This window comes from Chiloscyllium plagiosum, unplaced genomic scaffold (assembly GCF_037043375.1).
Source record: "Chiloscyllium plagiosum isolate Xiang-an unplaced genomic scaffold, Cpla_swu_hap1 HiC_scaffold_18, whole genome shotgun sequence".
In the NCBI taxonomy this organism is placed as follows: Eukaryota; Metazoa; Chordata; class Chondrichthyes; order Orectolobiformes; family Hemiscylliidae; genus Chiloscyllium; species Chiloscyllium plagiosum.
The window spans coordinates 80,353,745-80,377,099 of record NW_028270156.1 but is presented as its reverse complement, the minus strand read 5'-3'; the positions used below and the strand labels follow the sequence as shown (position 1 = coordinate 80,377,099).

At 46.8% G+C, this 23,355-nt stretch overlaps 1 protein-coding gene across 2 annotated transcripts in view; it reads left to right on the top strand.

Moving 5' to 3' along the window:
- LOC122558004 (lysosomal acid phosphatase-like) overlaps positions 1-23,355 on the top strand; it is a 48,299-nt gene that overhangs the window by 13,259 nt on the left and 11,685 nt on the right. For both annotated transcript variants that reach the window (XM_043706321.2, XM_087996833.1), the window contains exons 2-6: positions 3,960-4,055; positions 4,836-4,922; positions 9,851-10,003; positions 12,291-12,389; positions 14,182-14,277. In XM_043706321.2, coding sequence (XP_043562256.2) covers positions 3,960-4,055; positions 4,836-4,922; positions 9,851-10,003; positions 12,291-12,389; positions 14,182-14,277 — 531 coding nt within the window. The remainder of the gene's footprint in view (positions 1-3,959; positions 4,056-4,835; positions 4,923-9,850; positions 10,004-12,290; positions 12,390-14,181; positions 14,278-23,355) is intronic.

Sequence of the window (23,355 nt, the reverse complement as noted above, 5' to 3'; positions counted from 1 at the left end):
CACCTCTCATCCTTCTTTGCTCCAATGAGAAAAGCCTTAGCTCCCTTAACTTTTCTTAATAAGACATACTCTCCAGTCCAGGCAGCATCCTGGTAAATCTCCTCAGAACCCTCTCTGAAGCTTCCACATTCTTCCTATAATGGGGCAACCAGAATTGAATACAATATTCCTAGTGTGGTCTATCCAAGGCTATATAGAGCTGCAGCATAACCTCACGGCTCTTAAAATGAATCCCCCTACTAATGAAAGGCAACACACCATATGCCGCCTTAACAACCCTATCAACTTGGGTGGTAACTTTTGAGGGATCTGTGAACGTGGACCCCAAGATCACTCTGTTCCTTCACACTGCCAAGAATCCTGCCTTTAACCTTGTTTGACCTTCACACTTTTCCAGGTTGAACACCATCTCCCACTTCACAACCCAACTCTGCATCCAGTCAATGTCGCATTGCAACCTACAACAGCCCTCCACACCATCCACAACTCCACCAACCTTCATGTCATCAGGAAACTTACTAACCCACCCTTTCACTTCTTCATCCAAGTCATTTAGAAAAATCACGAAGAGCAGAGGTCCCACTGGCACAGTGGCTCAGTGGTTAGCACTGCTGCCTCACAGCACCAGGGACCTGGGTTTGATTCCTGCCTTGGGTGACTGTCTGTGTGGAGTTTGCACATTCTCCCCGTGTCTCTGTGGGTTTCCTCTGGGTGCTACGGTCTCCTCCCACAATACAAAAATGTGCAGGTTCGGTGAATTGGTCATGCTAAATTGCCCTTCGTGTTCAGCGATGTGTAGGCTCAGTGGAATTAGTCAGGGGTAAATGTAGTGTAGCAGGTTAAGGGTGGGTTACTCTTCAGAGGGTCAGTGTGGACTTGTGTCAAATGGCCTGTTTCCACACTGTAGGGATTCTATGAACAGATCCCTGCAGAACACTACTGGTCACCTAGCTCCAGGCTGAATACTTTCCATCTACCACCACCCTCTGTCTTCTATGGGCCATCCAATTCTGTATCCAGGTAGCCAAATTTCCCTGTATTCCATGTCCCCTTACTTTCTGAATGAGCCTGCCATGGGGAACCTTATCAAACACCTTGCTAAAACGCGTATATACCTCATCCACTGCTCTACCTTTGACTGTGTTTTATCATGTCCTCAAATAATTCGATAAGGTTTGTGAGGTATGCCCAATTTTCCTGCTCCTCGGACGCTGCCTGACCTGCTGTGCTTTTCCAGCACCACTCTAATCTAGACTCTGATCTCCAGCATGGTTATCCCTGTTCCCGTTCTTGAACAAGGGAATAGCGTTTGCCAACCCCAATCACCTGGTACTACTCCAGTGCACAGTGAGGACACAAAGATCATCGGCAAAGGCGCAGCAATGTTATCCCTTGCTTCCTGTGTGTATATCCCGTCTCGTCCAGGGGATGTATCTATCCTCATGATTTTCAAAATTTTCAGCACAGCTTCCTCCTTAACATCAAACAGTTTGAGCGTATCAGTCTGTTTCATGTTGTCCTCAGAAACGTCAAGGTCCCTCTCAGTAGTGAATACTGAAGCAGAGTATTCATTAAGGACCTCCCCTACCTCCTCTGCCTCCAGATGCAAGTTCCCTACACTATCCCTGATCAACCCTACCCTCACTTTTTTTGAATTAGAATTAGAATTCCTACAGTGTGGAAACAGGCTCTTCGGCCCAACAAGTCCACACCACCCCTCCGAAGAGTATCCCACCCAGACCCATTACCCTACATTTCCCCTAACTAATGCACCTAACCTATACATCCCTGAACACTACGGGCAATTTAGCGTGGCCAATTCACCTGACCTGCGCATCTTTGGACTGTGGGTGGAATCTGGAGCACCCGGAGGAAACCCACGCAGACACGGGGAGGAAGTGCAAACTCCACACAGGCAGTTGCCTGAGGCTGGAATTGAACTCGGGTCCCTGACGTTGTGAGACAATAGTGCTAACCACTGAGCCACCGTGCCACCCCTTGGCCATCCTCTTGTTCCTTATATAAGTTATTTGTGCACTATCCCCCTAGCCCCATATCTCCATCCATATGTTGTAATTATACCAACTTCTACCACTTCCTCTGGCAGCACCTTTCATACGTGCACTATCCTCTGCATGAAAAAATTGCCCCTTGGGTCCCTTTTATATCTTTCCCCTCTAACCTTAAATCTATGCATTGTACTTTTGGACTCCCTACCATGGAAAAAGACCTTGGCTACTCACCCTAATCATGCCCCTCATTATTTTATAAACCTCTATATGGTCACCCCTTAACCTTGATCGCTCCTGGGAAAATAGCTAGTCTATTCAGTCTGTCCATATAGCTAAAACCCTCCAACCCCAGCAACATACTTGTAAATCTTATCTGAACCCTTTCAAGTTTAACAACATTTTTCCTACAGCAAAGGGGCCAGATTTGAATGCAGTATTCCAAAAGTGGCCCAGCCAATGTCTCATGCAGCTGCAACATGTCATCCCAACTCCTATACTCAATGCACTGACCAACTTCGGCGGGTCGGTGTGGACTTGTTGGGCCGAAGGGCCTGTTTCTACACTGTAAGTAATCTAATCTAATCTAATAAGGTTGAAAAATGTGGTGCTGGAAAACAGCAGGCCAGGCAGCATCCGAGGAGCAGGAGAATCGACGTTTTGGGCATAAGCCCTTCAGGAATGAGGCTGGTGTGCCAAGCAGACTGAAATGAAAGGTAGAGGGGAGGGAATTTGGGGGAGGGGTGTTGGGAATACAATAGGTGGAAGGAGGTGAGGGTGATAGGCTGAAGAGGGGGTGGGGGCGGACAGGTCGGGGAGAAGATTGCATGTCAAGAGGGTGGTGCTGAATCCGGGGGTTGGGACTGAGATAAGGTGGGGGTAGGGGAAATGAGGAAGCTGGAGAAATAAAGGGAAGCATACCAAATGCCACTTTCACCACCCTGTCTACCTGCAACTCCACTTTCAAGAAACTGTGAACATGCATTCCTAGGTCTCATTGTTTGGCAACATTCCCCCAGGACCTTACCATTAAGTATATGATTCCTGCTCTGACTTGCCTCACCAAAATGCAACACCTCGCATTTATCCAAATTAAACTCCATCTGCCACTCCTTGGCCCATTATACTATGAGATAACCTTCTTCACTATTGACTCCACCTCCGATTTCAGTTTCATCTGCAAACTTAGTAACCATTTCAATTATTTCACATCCACAAATGATTTGTGTACATGACGAAAAGCAGTGGACCCAACACTTATTCTTGCTGCACACCACTGGACACAAGCCTCCAGTTCGAAAGTTTAATAGAATGATAGAACTGGTAAATGGCAAATGTTCCAATATAGTAACATCCCACAACATCCCTTGTAAAGGCAAATTCAGGAAAACTTATTATCTCGCATACGATTCTGACAGCAGGAAGAAGACCCAAACTTTTAGCTCGAACAGAGTGAAAGCTTGGATAACCAGCTTCAATATCCAGTAACTGCTGAAAGCTAAACCCAAACCCTGGTTCCACCCATATTTTTTATTGTTCCAACATTTTAAAAAAAATCTTAAGGCACCTAAAGCTGTTTACTTTATTAGCTTGCAGCACACCTCTGTCTCAATCTTTGTTCATAAGGCAAAAAAGGACAAAATACACCTCTTCAATCATTGTATTGTCACACTAAGGAAAAAGATGCTCTCTCTGTCCCTTACAGTCCTTCCCAACCCTAGACTGTGATTTGTGAGATTCTGATATTGCAGACAGGTATTAAGCAGAAATTTCCACCCACTGTATATGAAGGATTGGAGATCTCTCTTTCCCACCTTTCTGATCCCCTCTTCCGCTTTTCCTTCCATCAACTCCTTCCCAAGCCTTGCTCTTTTTCTTGGATTCTGAGAGTAATTGCTGAAGAATTCAATTCTTAATGCAGCCAGTGTAACCTGCACTTTATATTCCCAGGTGTATCGCCATGGAGACCGATCTCCGATCCATACATTCAAAACAGATCCTCATAAGCCGGAGGACTGGCCACAAGGCTTTGGCCAGCTTACGCAGGTCAGTTGGTCCTTGTCGCACACTCGCTGCCTCTTGCAGTCTCTCCTGCCTGCTCTCTGATCACTGTGAAGCTGTGTGAGAGACTGGGGAAATCTGGATGCTGCTCGTCATGGCTCAGTGTGGAAGAACTCGAATGGGTATTTCTGTATCAGCATGGTGTGTTTATTCCTGTTCTCACCTGTAAGATCACATCCGTGGACTGCTCCTATAAATCGTCTTCAGTTTAATATTAGGATGGACAGGTATATGCCACACTGAGCACACCCCAATAGCTCATGCCCCTATCTGTCTGTCTGTCTGTCTCCTCTGAGGATATTGACACATGTACAGGCAATTGTCACAAACGGTTGCCATTCCTCCACCAGTCTCATTCCAGATATGAAAGGCTTGGGGGGGGGGGGTTAGTATACCATGTGGCGAGTCGCTCCCATCCCAACCCAGCACAATACAGACTCCCGATATCTAAGCAAAACTGACTGGACAGCCCTGACTGGCTTCCTTTGCTTTGCCTCCAGGGCACTGAGGCTAATTTTGCCTCGTAATTCCCACGTTGCTTGACAAGAGTCGACCCATTCCCACCAGGCTGGTCCCTGGGACCTCGTATTTCTCCCCGCACTGGGTGTCACTGAGTCGTGAAGGGAACGGGCGTCCAGTGTGCTGGATTGAAACTGGAGGTGGAGAAGGTTACTGTTGGAGCGAATCCTTGTGATTGTGAGCTGATGTCTGGTGCTGACTGGTCTCCTTCAGTAATGACCAGGGATTCCTGCTGCTCTTTTCCAGGTTGGGATGAGGCAGCATTATGAGCTGGGCCGGTTTCTGCGACAACGTTATGAAGATTTCCTCAACTCCTCGTACGACCGACAAGAGGTGAGGGGTGTTGTGGGAGGAGAGTAAGTGATGGTGTTTGTGTGTGTGTGTCTGTCTCAGCGAGCAACTGAATAAGTGAGGAGCTTAGTGAGGGCTAAACAATTCACTGTCAACTGAAGGGTTAGCTCAACATTGAACGCCACAGAGTGCACATGCTGGGTTTTTCTCACTTGTGTTTCACTGGTAACCTGTGTTTGACGCTCAGGTCTTCAGTTGTGCTGACTCCAACACATTATTACACAGTCGCTGATGCTGGCTGTGGTCATTTTGGCAAATAGCAAATGTGAGGTGATAAACCCAACTCCTGTACTCAGTACTCTGACTGATAAAGGAAAGCATACCAAACAGCTTCTTCACTATCCTATGTACCTGCAACTCCACTTTCAAGGAGCTATGAACCTGCACTCCAAGGTCTCTTTGTTCAGCAGCACTCTCTAGGACCTTACCATTAAGTGTGTAAGTCCTACTAAGATTTGCTTTCCCAAAATGCAGCACCTCGCATTTATCTGAATTAAACTCCATCTGCCATTTCTCAGCCCATTGGCCCATCTGGTCCAGATCCCGTTGTAATCTGAGGTAACCCTCTTCGCTGTCCACTACACCTCCAATTTTGGTGTCATCTGCAAACTTACTAACTGTACCTCTTATGCTCGCATCCAAATCATTTATGTAAATGACAAAAAAGTAGTGGACCCAGCACCGATCCTTGTGGCACTCCACTGGTCACAGGCCTCCAGTCTGAAAAACAACCCTCCACCACCACCCTCTGTCTTCTACCTTTGAGCCAGTTCTGTATCCAAATGGCTAGTTCTCCCTGTATTCCATGAGATCTAACCTTGCTAATCAGTCTCCCATGGGGAACCTTGTCGAACACCTTACTGAAGTCCGTATAGATCACATCTACTGCTCTTCCCTCATCAAGGGGAATAGGTCTGGGTGGTTTGCACTTCGGCGGGTCAGTGTGGACTTGTTGGGCCGAAGGGCCTGTTTCCACTCTGTAACTAATCTAATCATTGTGGGTGGCACAGTGGGTGGCACTGCTGCCTCACAGCGCCAGAGACCTGGGTTCAATTCCAGACTCAGGCGACTGACTGTGTGGAGTTTGCACATTCTCCCCGTGTCTACGTGGGTTTTCTCCGGGTGCTCCGGTTTCCTCCCACAGTCCAAAGATGTGCACGTCAGGTGAATTGGCCATGCTAAATTGCCCGTAGTGTTAAGTAAAGGGGTAAATGTACGGGAATGGGTGGGTTACGCTTCGGCGGGTCAGTGTGGACATGTTGGGCCGAAGGGCCTGTTTCCACACTGTAAGTAATCTAATCTAATCTTCCTTGTTACTACAAAAAACTCAATCAAGTTTGAGAGACATGATTTCCCATGCACAAAGCCATGTTAACTATCCCGAATCAGTCCTTTCCAAATACATGTACATCCTGTCCCTCAGGATTCCCTCCAACAACTTGCCCACCACCGAGCTCAGGCTCACCAGTCTATAGTTCCCTGGCTTGTCTTTACCGCCCTTCTTAAACAATAGCATCACGTTTGCCAACCTCCAGTCTTCCGGCACCTCACCTGTGACTATCGATGATACAAATATCTCAGCAAAAGGCCCAGGAATCACTTCTCTAGCTTCCCACAGAGTTCTTGGGTACACCTGGTCAGGTCCTGGGGATTTATCGACCTTTAACCGTTTCAAGACATCCAGCACTTCCTCCTCTGTAATCTGGGCATTTTGCAAGATGTCACCATCTATTTCCCGACAGTTTATATCTTCCATATCCTTTTCCACAGTAAATATTCATTTAGTATCTCCCCCATTTTCTGTGGCTCCACACAAAGGCTGCCTTGCTGATCTTTGAGGGGCCCTAGTTACCCTTTTGTCCTTAATATATTTGTAAAAACCCTTTGGATTCTCCTTAAATCTACTTGCCAAAGCTATTTCATGTCCCCTGATTTCCCTCTTAAGGATACTCCTACTTTCTTTATACTCTTCTAAGGATTCACTCGATCTATCCTGTCTGTAACTGACATATGCTTCCTTCTTTTTCTTCACCAAATCCTCAATTTATTTCGTCATCCAGCATTCCCTATACCTACCAGCCTTCCCTTTCATCCTGACAGGAATATACTTTCTCTGGATTCTTGTTATCTCATTTCTGAAGGCTTCCCATTTACCAGCCGTCCCTTTACCTGCGAACATCTGCCTCCAATCAGCTTTTGAAAGTTCTTGCCTAATACCGTCAAAATTGGCCTTTCTCCAACTTAGAACTTCACCTTTTAGATCTGGTCTATCCTTTTCCATCACTATTTTAAAACGAATAGAATTATGGTCGCTGGCCCCAAAGTGCTCCCCCGCTGACACCTCAGTCACCTGCCCTGCCTTATTTCCCAAGAGTAGGTCAAGTTAGGTACATCCACATACTGAATCAGAAAATTGTCTTGTACACACTTAAGAAATTCCTCTCCATCTAAACCTTTAACACTATGGCAGTCCCAGTCGATGTGTGGAAAGTTAAAAGCCCCTGTCATAACTACCCTATTATTCTTACAGATAGCTGAGATCTCCTTACAAGTTTGTTTCTCAATTTCCCTCTGACTATTGGGGGGTCTATAATACAATCCCAATAAGGTGATCATCCCTTTCTTATTTCTCAGTTCCACCCAAATAACTTCCCTGGATGTATTTCCGGGAATATCCTCCCTCAGCACAGCTGTAATGCTCTCCCTTATCAAAAATACCACTCCCCCTCCTCTCTTGCCTCCCTTTCTATCCTTCCTGTAGCATTTGTATCCTGGAACATTAAGCTGCCAGTCCTGCCCATCTCTGAGCCATGTTTCCGTAATTGCTATGATATCCCAGTCCCATGTTCCTAACCATGCTCTGAGTTCATCTGCCTTCCCTGTTAGGCCCCTTGCATTGAAAAAAATGCAGTTTAATTTATTAGTCCTACCTTGTCCCTGCCTGCCAAGACTGTTTGACTCACTTCTGTTCTCAGCTGTACCTGTCTCAGATCGATCTCTTTCCTCACTATCTCCCTGGGTCCCACCCCCCACCTTACTAGTTTAAATCCTCCCAAGCAGTTCTAGCAAATTCCCCTGCCAGTATATTAGTCCCCTTCCAATTTATGTGCAATCCATCCTTCTTGTACAGGTCACTTCTACCCCAAAAGAGATTACAATGATCCAAAAATGTGAATCCTTCTCCCATACACCAGCTCCTCAGCCATGCATTCATCTGCTCCATCCTCCTATTCCTGCCCTCACTAGCTCGTAGCACTGGGAGTAATCCAGATATTACTACCCTTGAGGACCTCCTTTTTAAATTTCTGTGTAACTCTCTGTAATCTCCCTTCAGAATCTCAACCTTTTCCCTTCCTATATCATTAGTTCCAATGTGGACAATGACCTCCTGCTGGCCCCTCTCCCCCCCGTGAGACATCCTTGATCCTGGCACCAGGGAAACAACACACCAATATGCTTTTTCTCTGCTGGCCACAGAAACGTCTGTCTGTACCTCTGACTACAGAATCCCCTAACACAATTGATCTCTTGGAAGCCGACGTACTCCTCGTTGCATTAGAGCCAGTCTCAATACCAGAAACTTGGCTGTTCATGCTACATTCCCCTGAGAATCCATCACCCCCTACATTTTCCAAAACAGCATACCTGTTTGAAATGGGTATATCCACAAAAGACTCCTGCACTAGCTGCCTACCTCTCTTACCCTTCCTGGAGTTAACCCATCTATGTGACTGTATCTGAGAGTTTCCCCCCTTTCTATAACTGCCATCCACCACATACTGTTGCTGTTGCAAATTCCTCATCGCTTCTATCTGTCTCTCCAATCGAACCACTCGATCTGATAAAATTCGCATCCAACAGCATTTATGGCAGATATAATCCACAGTAACCCTTAAACTCTCTTTAAACTCCCACATCTGACAAGAAGTACATATCACTGCAAAGGCCATTTTTGCTCCTTCACAATCTACAGACCCAGAAAATAACACCGTCTTATTCCTCTACAAACACTGCCCCAGGTTAAATTAATAGCTATGGCTTATATTTTAAGTTTAATCAAGAGACTTATCTCCAAAAACATATAATCAAGAAAGAATCCACTGTACTCACTACTGCAGCCTTTCTCTTGGACAGACTTAAAACAACAAATAACTTGGGCTGAATGGCAACTTTCCATGCTGCAAACGTCTATGATTTTAGGAATAGGTTCGCAACAAGAGGCTGAGTCAAGTGATGCTGTCTGACTGAATATTTGTGATATTGTGGAATACGTATCTTGGTTTGACCGTGGGTTGGAGGATCTGAGCTACAGGGAGAGGCTGAACAGGCTGGAGCTGTTTTCCCTGGAGCATCGGAGGCTGAGGAGTGACTTTATAGAGGTTTACAAAATTATGAGGGGCATGGATAGGATAAATAGACAAAGAATTTTTCCTGGGGTCAGGGAGTCCAGATCTAGAGGTCATAGGTTTAGGGTGAGAGGGGAAAGATATAAAAGAGACCTAAGGGGCAAATGTTTCATGCAGAGGGTGGTGCGTGTATGGAATGAGCTGCCAGAGGATGTGGTGGAGGCTGGTACAATTGCAATATATAAGAGGCATTTGGATGGGTATATGAATAGGAAGGGTTTGGAGGGATATGGGCTGGGTGCTGGCAGGTGGGAATAGATTGGGTTAGGATATCTGGTCGGCATGGACGGGTTGGACCGAAGGATCTGTTTCCGTGCTGTACATCTCTATCACTCTGACTCTAAATAAACTGGGTCCAAAACAAAAAAAATCAGGTGTGGTTCTGCTGCGAATGTCCAACTAGGATTGGGTCAGAAGGTGGGTTGCTATGGTTGTTCTCAACACGCAACAGCCTTGATGGCTCTTTTATGTTCCCACGAGTACAATGTGTGCTCTCTGCTATAGATTTATGTTCGGAGTACAGATATTGACCGGACTCTGATGAGTGCTGAGGCAGATCTGGCTGGCTTCTACCCTCCACATGGACAACAGGTCTTCCGTACCAATCTTAGCTGGCAGCCAATCCCTGTGCATACAGTGCCAACGATGGATGACTGGGCAAGTATCCCAAATACCTTGGCTAAAAGGCAACAGTGTCCCTGTGGTGAGGGCTGAGGTGAGAGGAGGGTGGGGAGCTAGCCCTCTCACTGGGCCCATGGAGAGAGGGCTGGAGTGGGAGGACAGTAGGGAGCTGGTCCTCTCACTGGGCCCATGGGGAGGGGGCTGGGGTGTGAGGAGGGTGGGGAGCCGGCCGTATCACTGGGCCCATGGGGAGACGGCTGGGGTAAGAGGAGGGTGGGGAGCTGGTCCTCTCACTGGGCCCATGGGGAGAGTGCTGGGGTGAGAGGAGGGTGGGCAGCTGGCCCTATCACTGGGCCCATGGGGAGAAGGCTGGGGTGGGAGGAGGGTGGGAAGCTGGCCCTCTCACTGGGCCCATGGGGACAGGGCTGGGGTGGGGGGAGGGTGGGGAGCTGGCCCTCTCACTGGGCCCATGGGGAGAGGGCTGGGGTGAGAGGAGGGTGGGCAGCTGGCCCTATCACTGGGCCCATGGGGAGACGGCTGGGGTAAGAGGAGGGTGGGGAGCTGGCCCTATCACTGGGCCCATGGGGACAGGGCTGGGGTGGGGGGAGGGTGGGGAGCTGGCCCTCTCACTGGGCCCATGGGGAGAGGGCTGGGGTGAGAGGAGGGTGGGCAGCTGGCCCTATCACTGGGCCCATGGGGAGACGGCTGGGGTAAGAGGAGGGTGGGGAGCTGGTCCTCTCACGGGGCCCAGTGGGAGAGGGCTGGGGTGGGAGGAGGGTGGGGAGCTGGCCCTATCACTGGGCCCATGGGGAGAGGGCTGGGGTGGGAGGAGGGTGGGGAGCTGGCCCTATCACTGGGCCCATGGGGAGAGTGCTGGGGTGAGAGGAGGGTGGGGAGCCGGCCATATCACTGGGCCCATGGGGAGACGGCTGGGGTAAGAGGAGGGTGGGGAGCTGGTTCTCTCACTGGGCCCACGGGGAGAGGGCTGGGGTGAGAGGAGGGTGGGGAGCTGGCCCTATCACTGGACCCATGGGGAGAGGGCTGGGGTGGGGGGAGGGTGGGGAGCTGGCCCTCTCACTGGGCCCATGGGGAGAGGGCTGGGGTAAGAGGAGGGTGGGGAGCTGGTCCTCTCACGGGGCCCAGTGGGAGAGGGCTGGGGTGGGAGGAGGGTGGGGAGCTGGCCCTATCACTGGGCCCATGGGGAGAGGGCTGGGGTGGGAGGAGGGTGGTGAGCTGGCCCTATCACTGGGCCCATGGGGAGAGGGCTGAGGTGAGAGGAGGGTGGGGAGCCGGCCATATCACTGGGCCCATGGGGAGACGGCTGGGGTAAGAGGAGGGTGGGGAGCTGGTTCTCTCACTGGGCCCACGGGGAGAGGGCTGGGGTAAGAGGAGGGTGGGGAGCTGTTCCTCTCACAGGGCCCAGTGGGAGAGGGCTGGGGTGGGAGGAGGGTGGTGAGCTGGCCCTATCACCGGGCCCATGGGGAGAGGGCTGGGGTAAGAGGAGGGTGGGGAGCTGGTCCTCTCACTGGGCCCATGGGGAGAGGGCTGGGGTAAGAGGAGGGTGGGGAGCTGGTCCTCTCACTGGGCCCATGGGGAGAGGGCTGGGGTGGGAGGAGGGTGGTGAGCTGGCCCTATCACTGGACCCATGGGGAGAGGGCTGGGGTAAGAGGAGGGTGGGGAGCTGGCCCTATCACTGGACCCATGGGGAGAGGGCTGGGGTAAGAGGAGGGTGGGGAGCTGGCCCTATCACTGGACCCATGGGGAGAGGGCTGGGGTAAGAGGAGGGTGGGGAGCTGGCCCTATCACTGGACCCATGGGGAGAGGGCTGGGGTAAGAGGAGGGTGGGGAGCTGTTCCTCTCACAGGGCCCAGTGGGAGAGGGCTGGGGTGGGAGGAGGGTGGTGAGCTGGCCCTATCACCGGGCCCATGGGGAGAGGGCTGGGGTAAGAGGAGGGTGGGGAGCTGGTCCTCTCACTGGGCCCATGGGGAGAGGGCTGGGGTAAGAGGAGGGTGGGGAGCTGGTCCTCTCACTGGGCCCATGGGGAGAGGGCTGGGGTAAGAGGAGGGTGGGGAGCTGTTCCTCTCACAGGGCCCAGTGGGAGAGGGCTGGGGTGGGAGGAGGGTCGGGAGCTGGCCCTATCACTGGGCCCGTGGGGAGAGGGCTGGGGTGGGAGGAGGCTGGAGGTTTGGATCCTGGGGTTGGGAATCCATAGCACTGGCTTTGTAAGCAAAGAGGGGTTGATGACCCTGGCACTGGGTCTGTGGGGGGAAGGGGGCGGATATTGACCCCAACACTGGAACTGAACCAATGTGAATCATTTCAGTTGCTGCTGTACCCATTGAGAAACTGCCCTCGCTTTGAGCAGTTGCAGAATGAGACGAAGAATTGTTGGGAATACAAGAAGACCATGCAAGACAACCGGGTGAGTGTTGAGCATAGATAACAAATGAGTCTGTCTAATCTCTGTTCTGTCAACCACTTACCCTGGGGAAGAGGCAGTGTGCCAGTATCTTTTTTTTTCTATTTGCTTCATTCTTCTTCTCTGTCTTTAACTCACCACTTTCAGACTCGTACCTCTCATTTATCTGTTTCCAGAAGCTCCCAAACTTGCTAATTATTTACAGTATTTCCTGTTTTCCTTTCGTAGTGATAGTCCGAGATTATTGCAGAGACCCTGCCTCTACTACTGTTATAGTGATTATCCAAGAAAGCCTATCTCTGAGCTGTAATGGTGATTACCACAGAGACCCTCCCTCTGAGGAGGCTCTAATGGAAATTACTACAGGAAGCCTCTCTCTCTCAGGGAAATGAATGGTGATTATCCTTCTTCGAGTGTAATGGTGATTAGTGAAGGACTTTGCATCCTAGACTATGACTGTGAGCATCATAAAGACCTTTCATCTCAGGCTATAGCAGTGATTATTGCACAAACCTTCCCTCTGGGGGAATCTTTAAAGATGATTATCATATGTACCCTGTCCCTCGGACTGTAACATTGATTACTGCAGAGGCCCTGTCTTTGGGTCTTTAGCAGAGAGACACCCCCTCTGAAGAGACGGTAATGGTAATGACTGTCGAAATGCACCCTCTGAAGTGACTGTAATCCTCTCCATGGGACTGTAACAGTAATGACTGCAGAGGGGACTGGAATGGAGATTGTCACAGAGACCTCTCTCGAGGACTGTAATGGTGATTACTGCAGAGACCCTTCATCCTAAACTCCACCAGTGATGACAACCTGTTCAGAGGGACGGTCACTATGGTAACAATAATACTTGCAGAGACCCTGCCTCTGGGATTGTAACATTGGTTATCATGCAGACCTTGATACTTAAGGGCTGTGATAATAATTATCACAGACCCTCCCCTTGGGCTGCAGTGTTGATTACTGCAGTCACCTTCTATCTGGCACTACAAAAGTAATTATCAGAGAGACCTTCCCTCTAGTGATTATCACAGAGATCTTCCCTCTAGGGGTGTTGTAATGACGAATATGGCAGAGACCATCTCCCTGGGTCTGTGCAATGGAGAATCCTGCAGAGACAGTCCATCCTTGAGTATAATAATGGGGCGGCATGGTAACCCACTGGTGAGTGTTGCTGCCTCACAGCAAGAGGAACTCAGGTTCGATTCTATCCTTGGAGACTGTGTGTAGTTTTCACATTATTCCTGTGTCTGAGTGGGTTTCTTCCAGTTGCTCCAGTTTCCTCTCTCAGCCCAAAAATGTGCAGGTGGATTGGCTGTGCTATGTTGCCCATAGCGTCCAGGGATGTGTAGATCAGGTGGATTAGCTATGGGGAATGCAGAGTTACAGGGATAGGATAAGGGGCTGGTCTGGGTGGGATGCTCTTTGGAGAGTCAGTGTGAACTTGACTGACCAAATGGCCTGCCTCCACACTGTAGGAATTCTATGAACAGTGAGTATCGCAGAGACCTTCCCTCTGGAACTGTAATAGTGACTATCATGGAGATCCTCCCTCTGGGACTGTAACAATAATGACTGCAGAGACCCACTCTCTGGGACTGTAACAATAACTTTTACAGAGACCCTTCTCTGATGAGCAGTAATGGTGATAATTGCAGAGACCCTCTCTCTGGGACTATAATGGTGATTATTGAAGAGACCCCCCTCTCTCCAATGTCAACCACATTCTTATGCCCATTAACCTGGATGTTTTGATGTAATATGTACTGTTTACTGGTTGCTGATGTAGGAATTCCTGAAGACGCTGGCTAAAAACACTGGAACTCCCTTTGCGAACCTGACACTATTTAATCTGTGGATGATTTATGATGCTCTGTTCTGTGAGGTGAGTTGTTTTGTGGGATTGCAAACTGGATATGGCAGGGGTGGAGGTTGAGCATGCAATGTAACATGCACACAGGCTTGTGTACATGTGCACAAATGCCTTCCCTTCAGAGTGACAATTGCACCACACTTCCCACTCTCGTGGTTTACCTCTACCTGTAGTTTCAGTCTGACCGCATATCAGACTTCTCATCACATGAACTTAAGAGTAGAGAGTGAATGGAGTTAATGTAAATTCTGACTGGCTGTCACCTTTAACCCCTAATCAAAATCAGAATATGTATATATTTTAGTGCTTTTCACAGCCTCAAAATGCGCTGAAGTGTTCTGTAGCCACTGAAACAGTGTTTGGTTTGTTTCCACTGTTCTAATGTTGGAAATGCTGCAGCTAATTTGTAGACAGAAAGATCCCAAGAGCAGCCAAGTGACTGTGGCCATGCATTTGAGAGAAGGAATGTATGGCCTGCTCCAGGCAGTTTAAGGATGATATATGATGGTTCCCCTAGTTTCTTTCTTCACTTCGATCTAACTGCAACACGGTGTGCTTCAAAGAAGGTTTCAACCCTTGAGTGCTGTGACCTCAAGAACAGACACATTAGCTTAAAAGAAAGAACTTGTGTTTATTTCTCAACCTCAAATGGAATCTCAACAGTGCCCACTCGTACAGCACAAACGCACAAGTCTAGATGATTACAGAAGAGACTGCGTGTACTTTGTCAAGTTCAAAAAGTTACTCTTGTTATTATCTTTTGAGATGAAACCTGGAAGTGTTACAGGCCTGATAATTTTGGTTCAGTGACAGTAATGGTTCTGAGGATAAATTCAGAGACTTCCTACTTGAAAGAGCTTTGCAGGTTGGAGATGCAGTTAAGCCCCTGAAGTGAACATCTGACTGAGTTCTCAAAATCTACATTCTGGATTAGAGTGGTGCTGGAAAAGCACAGCAGTTCAGGCAGCATCCGAGGAGCAGGGAAATCGACGTTTCGGGCAAAAGCCCTCTCCTGATGAAGGGCTTTTGCCCGAAACATTGATTTCCCTGCTCCTCAGATGCTGCCTGAACTGCTGTGCTTTTCCAGCACCACTCTAATCCAGAATCTGGTTTCCAGCATCTGCAGTCATTGTTTTTACCTCTCAAAATCTACAGACAGAAGGATAGTCCTGCTATAAAATATAAGCCATGATGTAGAGGTGCCGGTGTTGGACTGGGGTGGACAAAGTTAAAAGTCACACAACACCAGGTTACAGTCCAACCGGTTTATTTGGAAGCACTAGCTTTCGGAGCACTGGTACCTGATCAAGGAGCAACGGTCCGAAAGCCAAAACTTCCAAATAAACCTGTAGGACTATAACCTGGTGTTGTGCGATTTTTAACATAAAATATAAGAACAAAGAGCAAGAGTAGGCAATACAGCCCCTTGAGTTCTGCTCTGTCATTTAATTCAATCATCTCAGCCTCAGTTCTGCTTTCCCATCTGGTCTCCACAACCCTTCAACCCATTAATTAAAAACCTGTCAAACTCCTCAAATTTTCTTAATGTCCCAGCATCCATTGCACTCTGGGATAGCAAATTCCACAGATTCATGGCTCTTTTGAGAGAAGTAATTCTTCCTTCTCTATATCTTATATCTGCGACCTCTTATCCTAAAACTATGCACTCTCAGTCTAGATTGCTGTAAATGAAGAAACCTATCAATGCCGACTTGTCACTCCTCCTTAGCATCTTATATACCTCCATTATATTTCCTCTCATACCTCTAAAGTATAGGCTAAAATTGCTCAATCTTTCTTCATAAGACAAACCCTTCATGTCTGGAATTAATCTAGTGAATAACTTTTGAACTGTCTCCACTGCAACTCGAGTAAGGGGACCAAAATTATAAACCGTACTCCAGGTATACTCTCTCTTGTCTTGAACAGTTGCAGCAACGATTCCCAACTTTTATATTCTATTTCTTTAACAATAAATGCCAAGATAGTTTTTGCCTTCCTTATTACCTACTCTGACTGCATTCCAGTTTTCTGCCTCTGAATGGATTCTGGACAGGATTCTTCCTTTGTTGGGTGGGATCTCTTCTCTCTTTGCTCTCTCTCTCCCAAACTGTCTGACATTCTGAGAGCAGCCTCATGTCAGTGTTGTATTTTTTTTAACACAAGCTGGTTTCAGTCAAGTGACTATAGTATCAGTGTTCTCACATGGATGGTCCCTGATGACATGAACATTGAAGTGTGAGAGAAAGGGGAGGGGGTTAAAATTTGTCCATTTACATCTCCTTGTGATCCAATTTCTTGACCTTTTACTCTGTCACTTTTCTTCTACATTATCTTGGTGGGCTCGTTGTGCATCAGTTTCAAAAGAAGCAGTTAACTTTATAGGAGTCATCCTGTTGCATCTATGATATCTCCCCTCAAAGGAATGGTAGGATACAGAGGGTAATAGTGGGAGGATGTTTGTCAAATTAGAGGCCTGGGACTAGTGGTGTACCTCAGGTGTCAGTGCTGGGCCCATTGCTGTTTGTTATCTACATCAATGATTTAGATGAGAATGATTAGTAAGTTTGCAAATGATACTGAAGTAGGCAGTATTATGAGGAAGGTTATCAGAAATTGCAGTAGGACCTTGATCAGCTGGGGAAGTGGGCCGCGAATTGGCAAATAGATAAGTGTGAGGTGTTGCATTTTGCAAAGTCAAATCAAGGGAGTTTCATGGTGAGTGGTAGGGCCTTAAGGAGTGTAGTGGAACAGAGGGACCTTGGAGTTCAGGTGCACAGTTCTCTGAAAATGGAGAGACAGATAGACAGGGCATTGAAGGAGGTTTCTGACACACTGGCCTTCATCAGTCAGGACATTGAGTACACGTGTGGAGAAGTTATGTTGCAGTTGTACAGGGCGTTGGTGAGGCCGCACTTCGAGTACTGTGTTCAGTTTTGGTCACCTTACTGTAGGAAAGATGTTATTAAACTGGGAAGAGTGCAGAAGAAATGTACAAGGATGTTGCCAGGACTCAAGGGTCTGAGTCATAGGGAGAGGTCGGACAAGCTAGGACTTCTTTCTTTCGAGTGTAGGAGACTGAGGGGGGATCTTATAGAAGTGTATAAGATCATGAGAGGCATAAATAGGGTGAATACACTCAGTCTTTTTCCCAGGGATGGGGAATCGAGGACTAGAGGACATCAGTTTAAGGTTAGAGGGGAAAGAATAAAAGGGAACCTGAGGGGCAACATTTTCAGAGGGTAGTTTGCATATAGAATGAGCTGCCAGCAGGAGTGGTTGAGGCGGGTACATTAACAACATTTAAAAGGTATTTGTACAAATATCTGGGTAGGAAAGGTTTAGGAGGGTATGGGCCAAGTGCAGGGAAATGGGGTTAGCGTGGATGGACATTTTGGTCAGTATGGACCAGTTTGGGCTGGAGGGCCTCTCTTCATGCTGTACAACTTTGACTCTACGAGAACCGGGTGACCAGAAATTTATTGTGATTGGTTCTGATTTAGTTGTTGCTAAGCAATTGAACTGTTCCAAACAAGATGTAGGTGGCCTTTCCAGGGTGTGCACTCTCCTGGGAACTGGCCAATGAGTTGTCTTACTCCATTTAGCTCTATGTTCTTGGTTTTCAACTCCCCAACCAGAAGAAACATCCTCCCTGCATCTAGTCTGTCCAGTCCTGTTAGAATTATATACATTTTAATCAGATCCCCTTTCATTCTTCTGAACTCTAGTGAATACAGTTGAACCACCTTTTCACTGGGCTGCTGGTCCAAGATTGTTTGAGGTGGAGCCCATCCTGACAATACGGTTCCTTCCTTTCCCCATATTGATGCCAGTGCCCCTGAAATGGAACCTTTCTTTCTTGCACCATGTGTCTACTTCCCTGATTTTCTTATCTCTATTCCAATTTGCATGTGGCTCAGGTAATAATTCAGTGATGATAATCCTTGCAGTTCTATTTTTTAATTTTGTTCCTAATTCCTGATTTTCCCCAAACAGGACCTCTTGCCTCTGCTGCTGGTCTCACCATGGACCACAACAACTGGATCCTACTCCTCCACTTCAATATTTCTTGAAGCTGGTCAAGTTATCCCATACCTCAGCACCAGGCAGGGAACTCACAACAGGAGACCCTCCATCCTGCTCACAAAGAATACCATGTCCTTATAGAGCATCCTACCACTTTACTTTGTGCTTAAAAGCTAGTGGGTGGGGTGGTCTATATACTGACCGGAAGGTAAAGGCAGTTGTAGTTTCATGTTCTTGGATTCCATGAGTTGCACAAATGACCCTAGTTTGGACAATTTAACTATTGGTTCAATCGTTTAGCAACAGTGGAAGTTTGTAGATTTCCTTGAGCTCTCAGTGAATGATTGTTTGAAATTGCTTCATCACTGGGGATTGACTTGAGATTCGGGGTGTGAGAGAGAGAGAGAGAGAGCAAGACTTCCCATTCTTTATCCTTGTCTATGCTGAAGTAGCTGCTGCTAAGAAGACCATTTATCTACTTCTAATTCCACAATCTCTTTATTTTTCAAAGCTGACAGGTCTCCCAGTATGCAAAGTTATCACAAACATATGAATTAAACCAAATGCACATTTCTCAATGCTGAAGTCATTGTCTGTTCCACTGTTTTGACTTTGATATTACCATTTTGTGCAGATGGGTTTTATATGCAGTCGGCTCTGCTAACGTTTGCCCCAATCTCTGTTTAGGTGAGCATGTAACCATTCTTGGTCAGTATTCATCCTTTTCTAAAGGTCGATGAAGCACTCCAGTCATAAAATCAGATGCAAGAAAGCTGAAGAGCAACACTTCATTTTTACTGCAATCATAACATGATAAATGGGGAGTTGTCCACTTGATCAGTACAGTTCTCAGCGCAAGGAATTGCTCCAAGGAATTTAATGTTTCAATGGATTGTTTAGACCCCTTTTTGAACTTTCTGGCTTGGGGACTTAAACGATAAGAGAACTTTCTGTTACTTTGGCTGAGTTTAATTATGCCAACAGGTTTTGTTCCTCCTGAACTTTACCCTCCACCCCCACCTTACCCCAAAACTAGATTAAGTTTAACTTAGTTTAATTTGGCATCATGTTCGGCACAACATTGTGGTCCCAAGAGCCTGTTTGTGTGCTGTAAAGTTCTATGTTTTAAATCATTACCCAGAAGCAGTTTACTCCTTACACCAGGAGACTAGGTTTGCATCATAATTGCTTCTGAGATAAGGTGCCCTTGATATAAGGTTACAGTATATGCCTACCTTCAATACATCTCATTTCTCCTGACCTGTTGTTTCTGATAGACATAAATGATCTGGAGGAAGATATAAGTGATCTGATTAACAAGTTTATGGATGACATTAAGATTGGTGGATAAGCAGATAGTGAAGGGGACTGTCAGCAGAATATAGATAGATTGGAGGGTTGGGTGGAGAAATGGCAGATGGAGATCAATCTGGGCAAATGCGAGGTGATGCATTTTGGAAGATCCAATTCAAGAGCGAACTGTACAGTAAATGGAAAAGCCCTGAGGAACATTGATGTACAGAGGGATCTGGGTGTTCAGGTCCATTGTTCCCTGAAGGTGGCAACGCAGGTCAATAGAGTGGTCAATAGGGCATACGGCATGCTTTCCTTCATCAGACGGGGTATTGAGTACAAGAGTTGGCAAGTCATGTTCCAGTTGTACAGGATGTTAGCTTGGCTACATTTGGAATACTGCGTACAGTTCTGGTCATCACATTACCAAAAGGATGTGGATGTTTTGGAGAGGGAGCAGAGGAGGTTCATCAGGATGAAGAGAGGTTGAGTAGATTAGGATTATTTTCATTAGAAAGATGGAGGTTGAGGAGGAGACAAGATTGAGGTCTACAAAATCATGAGAGGTTTGGACAGGGTGGATAGCAAGAAGCTTGTTCCCAGAGTGGGGGGGCTCAATTACTAGGGGTCACAGGTTAAAGGTGAGAGGCGAAAGGTTTAAGGGAGGTATACGTGGAATGTTCTTTACACAGAGGGTAGTGAGGGCCTGGAATGTGTTGCCGGTAGAGGTGGGCACAATCACGTCATTTAAGACATATCCAGACAGATACATGAATGGGCAGAGAGCAGAGGGATATAGATCCTTAGAAAATAGGTGACAGGTTTAGACGAGGATCTGGATCGGCACGGACTGAAGGGCCTGTTCCTCTGCTGTAGTTTTCTTTGTTCTTAACCTAAAGTCTGTGGTTAATTAGAAACCTAAAAGTACAGTGACTGTTGCTAGACAACTCTTAAAATGAAAGTTATTACCTCTTGCCAATTTCCTGTTTTTTTTCACCATACCATTGCAGACTATTTATATCTAAATAATCATGCAGTGCCCTCTTCATTTGAACCTGCCTCCACATTTACAAATAGTACATTAATGTCATCCATACCTTAACTACTCATTTGAAGTTCTCACGTTTCCCTTGTTTTTCTGTATATCATTTTAAAAATCATTTTACAAACAGGAACAGCTTGTTCCTCAAGAAAGGTTAAGACCTGAAACGTTGACTTCTCCACCTCCTGATGCTGCCTGGCTTGCTGTGTTCTCCCAGTCTCCTATTTGTCTACTATTCAGCCCACTAATGGTTTTGAAAGTCTCTATAAAATCTCTTCTCAGCTGTCTTCTGTTAAAGTGAACAATCCCAGCTGCTTCAAGGATTTGCATCTTTCCAATAATATTCAAGCCAAAGACTAACAAGTTAAACATCACCTTCCTGCTCTTGTACTCTATGCCTCTCTCAATAAAGCTGAGAACACCGTATGCTTTATTCACTGCACCCTCCACTTGTCCGGACGCCTTCCATAATTTTTTCACATCCACACCCATGTCCCTCTGGTCTGATACCCCCTTTATAATTGTACCCCTTACTTTATGCACTCCTTCAGTGTTCTTCCTATTAAAGTGCATAACCTCACCTGCCACCTATCTGCTCGCTCACTCCTACTTGTCAATGCCCTTTTGGAGTTTCACACTATCCTCCTCACAGGTTACTATTCTTCCCAATTTCACGTCACCTGATGATTTTGAAATTTTCCACTGCATACCAAGATCCAAATCACTGATATGTAACTCCACCACGAACTTTCCTCTGGCCTGTTCGTTGACTATTCCTGTCTCTTTCTTGTCATTCAGCCAATTTTGTATCCATGTTGCAACAACCCCTTTTCTCCCATGGCCGATAACTTTCCTCAAGTCCGTTATTTGATACTCTATCAAGCACCTTCTGGAAATCCATGTATATCACATTAACAGCTTTACCCTCACCGACCTTCTCTGTTATCTCTTCAGAAATATGGAGAGGCCCATACAATGCTCATAGAATCATACAGTAAAGAAGAGACCATTTTACATCAATCCGTGTAGCTAAAAATACATGACTGCCAACACTAGGCCCACTTTCCACATTAGGCCCATAGCCTTGAATGTTATGACACTTCAAAAGGTTATTAGGTTTCCTGCCTCAACTAATCTGAGGCATTGCATTTCAGATCCCTACCACCCTCTGGGTGAAAGAAATATTTTCTCATATTACCTCTAAATCTCCTGCCTTACACTTTTTAAAATTATGCCACTTGTTATTGACCAACAGGTACAACCGCTTTCTATTCATACTGACCGTGCCCCTCGTAATCTTATACCCCCCTATCAGGTCCCCCCAAGACCTTCTCTGCTCCAAAGAAAACAACCTGAGCTTACCTAGCCTCTCTCTATAGCTGAAATGCTCCATCCCAGGCAACCTCCTGGTGAATCTGCACTGCACCCCTTCCAATGCAATCAAGATTCTTCCTATAGTGTGGTGACCAGACCTGCATACGATACTCGAGCTCCGGCATGGCCAAAGTTCCAACATGACCACCCTCCTCTTACCTTCATCAGTCGAGGCATAGATTATAAGTGTCCAGTATGCCCTTAGTAATTACCCTACTAACCTGTCTAATTATCTTGATGGTTCTGTGGATGAGCACCCCAAGATCTTCCGTGTTTCCTAGTGTCTTGCCATTCTCGAGTGCTCCCTTGTCTTGATCCTTCTCTTAAAATGCGTAACTCAAATTTATCAGTTTCAGTTACATTGTTCACTGATCTGGTCAATCGTTTTATATTCTTCTGCAAACTAACACCTCACTGTAAACCACCCGGCCAATCTTTGTGTCATCCTTAAACTTACCATCTCTCCCATGTGGTCATCTCCAGCATTATGAATATCACAAACTATAAAGGACCCAGCACTGATCCCTGTGGTATACCACTGCACATGTGCTCCAGTCACACAAACAGCCTTCTACCACCACCCTCTCTCTCCTGCCATAGAGGTCATTTTGGATGCAACTTGAGCAGTTACCCTGGATCCCATGAGCTTTTACCCTTTTTATCAGTTTCTCATGTGGGAATTTGTCAAAGGCCTCCTGTAATCCATCTAAGCTACGTCAACTATTCGACACTAATGCAACCACTTGGTCACATCCTTGTAAAATTCCATCAGATTTGTTGGGCATGACCTCCCTTTGACAAAACCATGCTAACGATCCCTGATCGAACCTTGCCTCTCTAAGTGGAGATGATTTTTCTCCTTCATTATTTTCTCCATTAGTTTCCCTACCATGAGTGTAAGAATCTTTGAGCTGTAGTTCCTTGGTCTATCTTTACCATCCTTCTTGTAAAGTGGACCTACATTAGTTGTCCTCCAGTCCTCTGGCATTTCCCCTGTGGCCACAAAAATTTGGGTCAGGTACCTATGATTTCCTCACTCATCTCCCACAGCAGCCTGGGATACAACTCATCTGGACCTGGTTATTTTTCCACTTTTAAATCCGCCAAGCACCTCCAATACCTTCTCACTCCTTATATTAAACTGCTCAAGAATTCCACAGTCCACCTTCTTGAATTCTGTACTTGATCCTTCTCCTCCTCCTGTGTCAAGAGAGATGTGATGTCCTCATTTTATCAGTGTTCTCTGGCTTCAAGAACTAATTGTCCACTGGACCCTAATAGACCCTTACTGTTTCTCTGGCTATTCTCTTCCCCAACAAACTTGTAGAATATCTCGGGATTCTCCCTAATCTTAC